This window comes from Cervus canadensis, chromosome 23 (genome assembly GCF_019320065.1).
Source record: "Cervus canadensis isolate Bull #8, Minnesota chromosome 23, ASM1932006v1, whole genome shotgun sequence".
Classification (NCBI taxonomy): domain Eukaryota; kingdom Metazoa; phylum Chordata; class Mammalia; order Artiodactyla; family Cervidae; genus Cervus; species Cervus canadensis.
The window spans coordinates 11,403,095-11,416,142 of NC_057408.1; the positions used below are offsets into that span (position 1 = coordinate 11,403,095).

General features: G+C 35.7%; 1 protein-coding gene across 1 annotated transcript in view; it reads left to right on the top strand.

The window, feature by feature from the left end:
* The window catches only part of WDR7 (WD repeat domain 7), a 327,399-nt gene that overhangs the window by 28,458 nt on the left and 285,893 nt on the right, over positions 1-13,048 (top strand). The window contains exon 5 of the mRNA XM_043443687.1: positions 113-333. Coding sequence (XP_043299622.1) covers positions 113-333 — 221 coding nt within the window. The remainder of the gene's footprint in view (positions 1-112; positions 334-13,048) is intronic.

A 13,048-nucleotide genomic window follows, 5' to 3' on the forward strand; every position in this document is an offset into this window, starting at 1 on the left:
AGGAACATTTTAATGATAAAATGCACAGCTAGTCTGAAAATTCTTGTTTACTTTTGTTGAAACTTTGGAAGAATCTAATTTTCCCATTTTAAATCCCAAACCTTATTTGCAGGTTGGCCACCTCACAGGACACTCCGTGGTCATCGGAACAAAGTCACATGTTTGCTGTACCCTCATCAGGTCTCAGCCCGTTATGATCAAAGATATCTCATATCTGGAGGCGTGGATTTCTCTGTCATAATTTGGGACATATTTTCTGGAGAAATGAAGCATATCTTCTGTGTCCATGGTGGTGAGATAACTCAGCTTCTAGTTCCACCTGAAACCTGTAGTGTAAGTTGATCATGAAAGATTATTTCACTATTGTAGAGTTGAACTGTGTTGCTGCCAGGCTTAATACAAATGAAATCCAGAGTAATCTAAAGTGTGATGGAAGAATTAATAAAAAAAAATCCTTGTAATTATAAAACTAAATAGTGGTAAAGTGATTTTTAGGCAAAGTTATGATTATTACTATTGGGCATTATAGAAATAGAAGATGGACATAGTGTTTTTTCCTGTTATTAGTGCCTAAATGGCATGGCTTATCCCCAAAACATAGTAGCAACCTAAAATATGTTTGTTGAAGTTTCAGTTTTTTGCTCTGAAGTAGTTTTAAGTATCCCTAAAGTCATGCTCATCAAAGTGACCTCATCATTCTCAACTCCATCTGAGCAAAAAGAAATTGAATTTGTGCTTTATAGCTTGAAGCAAAATACTTCTCAATACTTACAAATAGAGTTTGTAATACTTACAAATACACAATTATTGTGACAAGGGAAAGAATAACAGGCACTGATAATGATTTTGGAAAATTTTGTTTGTACTTTTATGGAAGCAGATTGCTTTTTCATGATGTGTGTGTAAGTTAGCTGATGATGTCAAATATAAAAAGTCTCATAATTCTAGAAATAGGAAATTTTAGGACTTAGGACAGATGAATAACAGACCCGTAATTTCTTTTACTGTGTGTTTAATGTGAACTTACTCATGTGATTAGCTGCCTTTGTATGCAAAATCACGATTCCCCAGCACACACACACGTGTACAGACCCACGTACATAAACATGCAAATATACTGTCTTTATCACACGTTTCATGCTTATCAAAATCCTTTCACCAACTATTGTCTTACTGAAATGAAAAGCATTTTACTTGTGTATCTGATCCATTGGTCAGAAGGAGTCTCATTTCAAAGACCCAGGAAATTTTCCTTGGCCTTTCTGCTTGCTCACATGACTTCATGATAGTGTATACTATTTGCCATGTTCTGCCAGTGCTAGATTTCATTTGATTTGACACATGCGGTGGGGTAGGAAGTTCTATACCAGCGTGTGTCTGTCTCTTTCTTTTTCCCCTGACAGATGTGAAAATTTAGGTACTTAATTAATCTCTTCCTTCTTTATACAGATTTTTGCCTTTTTCTTTCTTTCCAGTTTGTTGTTCATTTTTAAAAAAATCTTCATCACTGTAAAAAATTGTTGTGTATTTATTTAAATAGCTAGGTTAGTTTAGTCACTCAATCGTGTCCGACTGTTTGCGACCCCATGGGCTGCAGCTCGCCAGGCTTCCCTGTCCATAACCAACTCCCGGAGCTTGCTCAAACTCATGTCCATTAAGTCGATGATGCCATCCAACCATCTCATCCTCTGTCATCCCCCTCTCCTCCTGCCTTCAATCTTTCCCAGCGTCAGGCTCTTTTCCAATGAGCTAGTTCTTCTCATCAAGTGGCCAAAGTGTTGGAGTTTCAGCTTCAGCATCAGTCCTCCCAGTGAATATTCAGGACTGATTTCCTTTAGGATGGACTGGTTGGATCTCCGTGCTGTCCAAGAGACTGTCAAGAGTCTTCTCCAACACCACAGTTCAAAAGCATCAATTCTTCGGCACTCAGCTTACTTTATAATCCAACTTTCACATCCATACATGACTACTGCAAAAACCATAGCCTTGACTAGACAGACTGTTGTTGGCAAAGTAATGTCTCTGCTTTTTAATATGCTGTCTCTGTTGGTCATAGCTTTTCTTCCAAGGAGCAAGTGTCTTTTAATTTCATGGCTACAGTCACCATTTGTCATGACTTTGGTCACGACAAAGTCTGTCACTGTTTCCCTGTCTGTTAGCCATGAAGTGATGGGACCAGATGCCATGATCTTAGTTTTCTGAATGTTGAGCTTTAAGCCAACGTTTTCACTCTCCTTTTTCATTTTCATCAAGAGGCTCTTTAGTTCTTCTTCACTTTCTGCCATAAGGATGGTGTCATCTGCGTATCTGAGGTTACTGATATTTCTCCCGGCAATCTTGATTCCAGCTTGTGCTTCATCCAGCCCGGCATTTCACATGATGTACTCTGCATATAAGATAAATAAGCAGGGTGACAATATACAGCCTTGAGTACTCCTTTTTGTATTTGGAACCAGTCTGTTGTTCCATGTCCAGTTCTAACTGTTGCTTCTTGACCTGCATATAGGTTTCTCAGAAGGCACATCAGGAGGTCTGGTATTCCCATCTCTTTCAGAATTTTTCACAGTTTGTTGTGATTTACACAGTCAAATGCTTTGGTGTAATCAATGAAGCAGAAATAGATGTTTTTCTGGAACTCTCTTGCTTTCTTGATAATCCAACGGATGTTGATAATTTGATCTCTGGTTCCTCTGCCTTTTTAAAATCCATTAAATCCATTTTATTTAAATCTATTTAAATAACCAATTTTATGTTTATTTTTAGTGAAATAGGTATTATTGTAATTCTGCTAAGTTTAAGCAGTGTTAGAACCCTTGTCCTGAACCTCATTTTGCAGTTCTTACGCCCCATAGAAAAATATAGGTTTTTTTCACATCTGAATGCTAATTTGGTGAAATATCTAATTTTTTAATGCTGAAGTTGATAACGTAGATTATGTTATTCCTAAGTTTAGATAAACCATTTTGATTTGGCTGGTTTTTGTTTTCATAAAAATACACTGAAAATACTAGAGTGTGTATGTACATATTCATATATATATATATATATATATATTACAAATATTGAAAGTGTTTTTTGAGTAACTTACATAGGGTCATGTTTTCCGTTTGAACTGCATTAATATATGCATATTTTTAGCCTATGTGTGTGAGCACATTTTCTGGTTTCTTTTTTAAAAATTTCAAGTGCGTATTTAATATAGTAATAAAATGTTTTTGATCAATTGAATTTAGAAATACTTCATAGTAGATGAAAGCTAAGATATGGACATATATGCAATTAAACAGAAAGTGGTCTTCTCACTAGATGAGGCACCAGCCAGAGGTACTGGTTGCCTGGGATGTATGAGGCAGAGAGGTACCAACAAGAAAGTCTGGTTCTTGGAATATAATTTACTTACAGGTTTAACAGTAGAATTTTCTTGTTTTTAATTAACTTTGAAAAGTTCTGATTAAGACACATTTGCTTTGGTCTTTGTGATAGTATAAGATGTAAATAATGACTGCCTAGTTAATAACCTGTTCATTTAGCTGGTAGTTTTAGGCCCAGCAGCTAATGTGTTTGGAAATCAGAGAACTCTAACTGGTTAATAAAAAGCTAAGGATTTGATATTTGCTAAATATTTAGCAAATGACTCTTCTGCTGAGATTATAGAGTTAGTGACATCAAATGTGTCAAATGCTTAAATTGTCCTTCTCATAAATTGATCCAATGTCATTCTCTTTTAGCAAAAAATATTTTTACTTTAAAGTGATCTGGTACTTGGAAGATTGTAACTACTGCAATACTAAAAAGTTTGTCATCTGCTTTTTGGATTATAGTAAGAGTTTTGGTTTTATCTTAGGTGGATTGAGAAAGAAGTTGAATTTTGATTTCTTTACGTTTTTTTTTCAGGAAAAGATGTTCTAAAACATAAATGTTGGTTGTATTTTAAAAATGACTTAAATTATAATTAAGAACGTACAATTATGATGAGTTTTTCATTCTTAATTTATAGTCATTTCTTGTTTACTAAAATATAGGAAGTTGTTAAGATAAAGTGCTGAGCAAAATCATTGTTTCCTCGCCTCTGTAGAGAGTGAACGAAAAATGAAATCCTGCCTGCTGGGTAGAAAAGATGCTGTGGCTGGAGACAAGCTCTGAGGACAGACTGTGTGCCCTTCCACAGCTCCACATATGTTCACATCTTACTGGTCTACTGTCTAGGTGTTTCTGTCATCCTTTCTCTCCCCACTCCTTCATTTTTGTACTTTTTAGCATCTTTTTCCCCGAAGTCTTTCCAAATTCTTGCTATACATTAGCATTGATTTAGTGCCAGACTCAGTAACCCTGTATATTTATTTTTAATGAACTATTTATAGGAGTTTTAATTATTTAAAATTTTCAACATTTTCCTAGACAGTAAACACTGCCTACAGTATTATGTAGAGTACCTACTTTGAATAGATTTTGTATTTATTGTACATTAAAGGTTTTTGGTTTTTCATTTTTTAGAGGAATTTTATCTATTTATTTTTTTTTCCAAAACAGTAAAAGTCATTTTAGGCAAAGTACTTTGAAATTGAACTTGATTCACTGAATAAACTGGTTAGCTGAGATTTAACTTTTATGTGATACAGATTATTTTAAAGAATTAAAGAACAGTAAAGAAAATCTAAAAGTTTCCTGAAGATATGCTTTGAGATACGAAATATTGAAGTAATTCAAGATTGTAGTGCCAAAGGGTTATTGGGGAAAATTCAGAATGTTTTTGGGCAGAATTACTGTCTGCCAAGTAATGTGTTTTAGTGTTCCAAGAAATATAAACATATTTTAGGAGGAGGATCAGGCGAATATTTAAGGAAGTCTGTTACAGTGTCGACTATACATGATAAAGGAGAGATCCTAACGAAATGCTCTGGTGGGTGAGGGCAGGGATGTCTCATAGGTGCTCAGAGAAACCAGGGGCTTTGTTAAACTCTCAGAAAATCCTATGAGATTTGACTGTGTATTGAGTTCACTAAGGGTACTGGAGATTCTAGTTTTGAGATCGCTAGTGTTAGGTTATTTGCCATTTGTTTCTTTCTCCTTAAGATTATGGACTGTAGAGGAAAAAATTCAGTTTGAGGTGATTTTTAAATTTTTTGTGTGTGTGGTTTGGTTTCTTAAGAAAGCAAAATATACTATTCATAATATGAAAGAAATATGTACATGTATATGTATGAGAGGTGGGTGTACTACATATATATGAAGTATATATGTATATGAGAAGAAATAGAAGTAAAACTATCTATTGAGATACTGTTTGAATTACATAATATAATATAAAATGAAGTTCTGTACCATTTTTATTTGTCATTTCAAGTTGTGTTTATTGTTTTTAAGCAAGTGATTTTTGACCTTATCTATTGCTATTCAGGTAATATAAGATTTTATAGACTGTTTTAATAGGATTCAGATTTAAAGTGGAACCTTCATATTATTGTTAAATATTACTGCCACTTCAAATACTTGTATAGGAGGCTTTTTAGAAAAATCTTTTAAAAAGCAGGTTGTTAACATTTTAGGTGCCTTACTGTTTTCAGTTGTTATCTGCACTTTGGATATTATTTACTGTAGTGTCTTAAAATATTTTATAAATAGGAATATTAAATGCAAAAAAATTAAAGGATATTAACAAATATCCTTTTGCTCTCCAGCTGTGTCATTCCCTTCCTCCTGAACGCAGTATTTGATGATTCTAGAGAGCCTTCCTATCCTGAGTTTTTAGCTGTCTTCATACAGTTGTAAAGGTTACGCGCACTTGCAGTTACTGCTCCGCGTTGGCCGTGTTCCCCTGTGGCCCTGCGCGCGCGTCCTTCCGCCCGCCGCGCACCCGGGGGACCACAGGTTTGTTCGCTGTACCTTACACTGTGTTTTGTACTTTATAAATACAGCATTTCAGTTTAATATTCTTCTAATAACTGAGACATTTAAGCAACACAGAGGGTTAGAGAGAGAATGCTTTCCTGATTTGAATAGCTGTCGGAAGTAGGCTTGAGTGAACTTCCCCAGTCTGAACTCCAGGCTGGTGTGGACCAAGAGTGTACCCCGTGCTGGGAGCCTGAGGACGGGGCGGCCGGGGAGGGGGCTGGCGTTTTAAGGCTTCTGTTGGTAAATCACGAAAACCGAATGGGAGGATACGCACCAAATTCAGATTCTGGTTGCTTTTGGGAGTCGGGGGAAGAAGGATTGAACGGAACAGAAACTGAGTTTTTTAAGTGTCGTGTTTTATTTACTTTTAGTAAATATATATTATTCCTTTTCTCATTGGCATGGGTGGTTGGATTATTAGAGCTTTTTGCTAATGCTAGAACTTTATTCAGAATGTAATTTTTGGAAAATGTTTCAAAATACATTTTGAAGCAGATATATATGTTTCCTAGTGTGAACACATAGGCTCAGGTCTGTAAAAGATTAGCTAAAAATGATTTTTTAACTGATGATTATCACTAACCTTTTTCTAAAATTAGTTCAAAAGGTTAGCAGAACTAACCTTTTTCTAAAGATTAGTTAAAAATGATTTTTTTTAACTTCCCTTGGGCTACAAAGGGAAGCCCAAGAATACTGGAGTGGGAGCCTGACCCTCCTCTAGCGGATCTTCCTGACGCAGGAATCGAACCGGGGCCCCCTGTGTTGCAGGCGGATTCTTTACCAGCTGAGCTATCAGGGAAGCACCTTAAAAAACTGATTACTTTTCATTAAATCTAATTAAACTTGTATGGTCACATACCTCCAAAACTATCCAGAAGGGGGCAGCATGGGTTTGTGAAAATGCAAAGGTCAGGCATTTAACCTGTTTGTAACCTGTTTGTACAATATTAAATCCCTAGCTGTTGGCAACAGATATGACAATTACGTATGGTATATGTGACGATATGTTTGCTAGTGTGTGATGTTCACTGCCTATGATGTTCACTGCTGGCAAGAACAGTTGACAAATTAGGATATTGTCCTTTCTTTCTGAACATGCTCCTAAAGCTTCTGCCTGTTAGCCCTTATCTTTACCTTTTTGAATTTGGATTCTTGTTATTAATTTAACTTGGATGTTACATTTAAAAAGCAGTGTCTATAATTTTAGCATGGTCTCTGAAGCCAAGCAGAGTAAACTTTGGTGATGCAAAGGAATCAAAAGCAGGCAGCAGAACTAACCTTTTTCTAAAATACGTCACAATGTACATAGTATGTTGTAGTATTCTTTTTTCCCATAACACTTCATTCTCTTAGATTTTGAGACTGTTTTCATATATTTTTATGTATTCAGCATCATCTTTTTGAAATTAATTTTTATTTTTTAAAATTATATAACTTATCGTTATAGATAATATATTTACTGAAGATGGTCTGGCCACTTTTGTGTCACTAAGTGTATTCCAACATCATTTTCGATTATAGTCTATAATTTGTGTAATTTTATCAGAAATTTCAGAATGATGTTTTCCAACATTTTTTTCTGTTATCAACAGGGGCTGAAAATTAGGGTAACTAAATATTTTTGCACATCTTGAATGACTTCTGAGGATAAATTCTTAAATGTGGAATTGCTTTCTAAAAGGACATATTAATTTTTAAAGTCTTTTGAATAGTTATTGCCAAATTGTCCTTCAAAAGGTTAGGAATAAGTTTATATCCCTATTTACCCTCATAATTCTCCATTCTGTTTATAATCTTTTAAACCTTGTTAATTTTCTGGGCTTATAAGTAGCTGTTTGTAGAGTATGTATAAGTGGAGAGCACTCATTTTCATTTTGAAAGCACAAACACTTTACCAATACTGTACTGTGTTGGTTATCCATTCTGATTCCCGCATGTTTTTCAAATTTTCACTACTATCATACTATTTTGTTCAAGATAAAAGGTAAATTTTTCCTGTTATGGATAGTATACATGTATTCAAGTAGCATAGTACACCCTGTCTCTTTTGTAGGAAGCTGGGAGATTCAGTGATATATGAAGAGACTGTCAGTGAGGGATTCCTTGAACAGTAATGAGACTGATTATATTCCTATTCCAGCTATGCTACTGTTGTGTCAAAGGTGATAGAAATTAATTAATCAATTATTATTATTGTCTTATGAGGTTGGTTTACTGAGGTATAGTGGATATTCAGCGTTGTGTTAGTTTCAGGTATATAACAAAGTAATTCAGTTTTGTATATATATATTATATTATTTTTCATATTCTTTTCCATTATAGTTCCCTGTGCTATACAGTAGGTCATTGTTGTTGATTTTGTGTATAATAGTGTGCGTATGTTAACCCCATTTATACCCCCCCCACCCCCTAATCTAGCAACTTAGATATTCTTCTGTTTGGAGAGGTTTCTGTAGATCTTCAGTCATATTCTTAGTAGCAAAGACGGTTACGTTGGGCGTGACATGTATTGTTATTATCAGTTAGAAGTGGTTCGGCACTGAACGCTGTGATGCCGTGGTTGACTAAGTGACTGTTTTGGGCTGAAGAGAATTAGTTGTCGCAGAGCAAAGACGAGTTTTCTGGAATAGCTTAATCGTAAAGCAGTTTTGAAATGAATTAAAATTTATGTTAAGATGGCAGGAATTGTTAGAAAAAAATGAGTTACTTTTTTAGGTAACTTTTCAGTTAAGTAGGCTTCCCAGGTGGTGGAGTGGTAAAGAATTCATCTACCAGTGCAGGAGGTGTGAGAGACACGGGCTCAGTCCCTGAGTCTGGAAGATCCCCTGGCGAATGAGATGGCAACTCACTTCAGTATTCTTTCCTGGAAAGTCCCATGAACAGAGAAGCCAGGAGGGTTACAGTCCATGGGGCCACAGAGAGTTGGACATGACTGAGTGACTGAGCGTATCTTTCCAGGTACTCTCAAGAGCCAGGTATATAATAGTGGAGGTTAGATTTCTCTGTATTCTTTGACACAGACTTAAAAAGCAAGCCAGGATCCTTTGTAAAACAAGAGGTATTTTTAGCATCCGTGTTCTAATAATTTACCTCCAGGAATAAATAGGTTGAGGCCAAGCAGGCAGATTGAGAGTTACTTGGTCAGATGGATGGGGCCCTTCAAGTTCAAGGTAGGACCCGGAAAGAGAAGGACGAGCAGCCCCAGGCCTTGTAACTCAGCGCAGTTTGAGAAGTGAGGCCCTTCGTGATGGAGGAGGTTAGTTCCTGACTCTGTCTTACAGGTTTGGGCCTGGGTTGGGCTTAGCTGGGGACAGCTTACTGCTGTAGGGGAGGGGAAAGGGCAACATTTTTGAGTTCCTTAAAAAACCTTTGACTGTCTTCAGAGTCTGCAGATTTGACTGTCTCAGCCTCTGAAACCCATAAATATAGAATTGAAGTTAAATAAAGTATTTTTATGTTTTAAAGGGATGAAGTAAAAAATTACCAAGTAAATTCATTGGAAAAAATGTGTGATGAGGAAATATACAGGAACAGTGGAAGGTGATCATTGAGCTGTTGGATGGAAAGCTTTTATTGACTCAAAGTGTTAAAAGTGCTGAAAACTTCATTAATATAATATGTGAGTGATGGTAATGATCACGTAAACGGACCTATTCAGACTAAATTAAAACAGCTTTTAATACGAGAAGAAAATAAAGAAAAGGGGAAACTCGTAATAGAAAACTTACAGCTGTCTCCACATTTCCTGTTGAATACCTAAACATTGGCAATGGCCTCAGAAAATAGATACAACTACATTTTAAAAAGCAGAATTTGTCGTATATACTGATATAACACTAATAATGGTAAAGATAATATTAACTACTATCATCTTTTGTATGCATGATCTGTTAGTCTCTATGCTGATTTCTTTGTGTATATTTCATTTAACTCACAGTGATTCTGTGAGGTGTGGTTTCTGCCGTTAACCACATTGTACAGAGAGGTGGGGCTCAGAGAGGTTCAATAACTTGCTCACGTCACACAGCAAGCGGCAGACCTGGAATCTGATCCTAAGCAGTCCAACCTGGGATTCCCTTGTGTCCCAGCTGGTAAAGAATCCACCTGCAATGTGGGAGACCTGGGTTTGATTCCTGGGCGGAAAGATCCCCTGGAGAAGGGATAGGCTACCCACTCCTGTATTCTTGGGCTTCCCTGTGGCTCAGCTGGTAAAGAATCCACCTGCAATGCGGGAGACCTGGGTTTGATTCCTGGGCGGAAAGATCCCCTGGAGAAGGGATAGGCTACCCACTCCAGTATTCTTGGGCTTCCCTGTGGCTCAGCTGGTAAAGAATCCGCCTGCAATGCAGGAGACCTGGGTTCGATTCCTGGGTTGGGGAGATTCCCTGGAGAAGGGAAAGGCTACCCACTCCAGTGTTCTGGCCTGGAGAATTCCACGGACTGTATAGTTCATGGGGTCACAAAGAGTCGGACACAACTGAGCAACTTTCACCTTCTTTCATTCCAACCTGAGGGCCTGAACTTGACATTCATACATTCCACCTCCTACTAGGTGTAATTGTGTATTGAAAAATAGTTGCATTTCTCCAAGTTTGACTATATTTTTAATTACTGATTTACATAAGTAAATATGGTTTTGATGCATGCTTAATTTTAAATGACTAATTTATTGAGTATCTTTCATTTTGTAGACCAAAACAGCCATTCTTTTCAATTCCCATATTTCAAATTTTTCTTCAGAGAACTGTGCATGGCTCAGTTCTTTGGTAATTTAGTTTTTCGTCTTTGATTACTTAGGTTTGGAGTTTTAGCCCCCTTTTACTTTCAGGCCCCTTTTACCTTCTTTTCCTTGTCACACATTACTTGTTTTTAAGAATATGATGTAACTTTAACTGCAATTTTATGAATTTCACATATACACAGTTAAAAGTTTTGCAAACAGGTAACTAAGAAGGTAAAGGTGTCCTGTCATCCTTCTACGTAAAACAGAACCAGCCCCAGTTAACATTTTGCTATCTTTTCCTCTAGCCTTTTATTCTTGTTTTTGGCCACTCTCTGGGGCATGCCGGATCTTAGTTCCCTGACCCAGGGATCCAGTCCACTCCTGCTGCAGTGGAAGCATGAAGTCCTAAGCGCTAGTCAGCCAGGGAAGTCCTTCTGACCATTTAAAATCCATTTACTGTGCACTTGTGATGATATTGTAGATATAGTTTTCTATGCATGTTGCATCTCATTTAATATTTTAACAAATACTTTCTCAAGTTATACTCATTCATGAGAGTAATTTTTAATAATAATTCATGAGAGTAATTTTTAATGCTCATCACATTATATGAGCATACAGTGTTTATTTAGCAGTTCTCCTGCTTTGGATATGTAGGTTGTACCCAATTTGAACTATTGTAAATAATATCAAATATCTTTGTAAAACTTGTTCTCATTTATGATTATTTCCTTGGATTAATTCCATGAATTTTTTTTTTAATTAGAACCTCAGAATTTTTGTGTAATAGAGTACTAACATTTTTAAGAACACTGAGATTGATTACCAAATTGTTTTCTACCCTCAGTGCCCATTTCATTGTTCCTTGCCAACACAAGATGTTTTTATTTACTTCCATGCCTCAGTTTCTGTATCTGTAAGATGGAAATAATAACAGTATCTACTTCAAAGGGTTGTCGTGAGACCATGATGAGTTACTACCGAGCATTTAGAGTGATACCTAGCACAAAGTAAGACCCCAGTAAATCTTGGTTGTTTAGTATTGTAATTTCTACAGTCTTTGGCTAAATTGATAGGTGTAAAGAGTATTTTATTGTTGAAATTTGCATTTCTTTGATTACTAGAGATAATGAAATTTTTCTATAAGGGTTTTAGTGAATTTTATTTCTTTTTGAGACATAGTTTGTCTTCTGCTCATTTGTTTCTCTTGGGGATATTAGTGCTTCTGTGAGCACTTAATTGAAATGTTAAGCTTATGTGTTTTCTGTTATTGTTGAAATTTTCTTCTGACTTATTATTTACTTTTGATTTTTTTTTTAATGTGGGGATACTTTCCATTCCTATGTAACCTATTTTATCCTTATTTCTATTTAGCTTCTTTCATATTTTTAAATTCTATAACCTTACCCCATTTAGAAATTTGATGACGTTTGATTGAAAAGCCATGGCTGGATTAAAACAACATCAAGTACTTTAATCTCTCTGAAGTTTATTTATGTCTGTAGGGTGAGGAAAGGGTAAAAATCATCTGTTCTTCCCTAAAGTAACAGATTATCTCAATGTCATTTATTAAATATATTTTTCTCTGATAGGGAATATCTTTGTAATCATCCATTAAATTCTTCATATTTATTTGCTGTTTTATTAATCAGGAAGTAGTTGAAGAAAGATGAAGTCTGACTAGTCCTCTATTTCTTCATTGTTATTTTTTGTGTGCAATGAATGAACTCGTCTCTAAAAGTCTTATTTTCATGTAGAACATAAGTATCCTATTAGATCATTGATCAGTGCTTTAGTTGGACCACATGGTCTTATTTTCTAAAATACCTATGAAAGAAACAGCTTTCTACCCCCTCCCACCCATGTTTTAAGAAGGATGAGCTATGGATTTCTTAAAAAAAAATTTATCTAGTTTTGTGAAAGTGTGGAAATGCAATTAACATTGGTAGGCTCTTTTTTTCCCCTTCAGGTAGAATATTTAAAAAGTGATAAGTGATGCATCTTAACTGTGCATTTATGTTCCAGAGAAAGAGTTCTGGGAAGTCAAGAAATAATGATTAAGAGAATAGTGGGATTGATTTATGAGTGAAAGAAGCTGGTCATTTATAGCTTGTCAAATGATGGGCATATTTAAAAGGAGAGACAATAGTTAGTGTTCATATATTTAGAGAATATTTAGACAAAATTTGTTTTGGGCAGCTAAGAGATTGCTCCTGGAATGATAAGAAGAAAAGAACAGTTTAGAAAACAAATTAACAAAAGCAGAAAGAAATTTATATATATATAATTTACTTTGGGAACTGTTGGAAAGCAGAATCATCTCCCCAGAGAGCTGGTGGGTGGAATAAACTAGCTGTCTCTAGTTTCTGTAATTCATGGCAGATGCTTAGGAACAGGTTACATAAGAGGTTTCTGGGAATGGTTTAAAGTGAA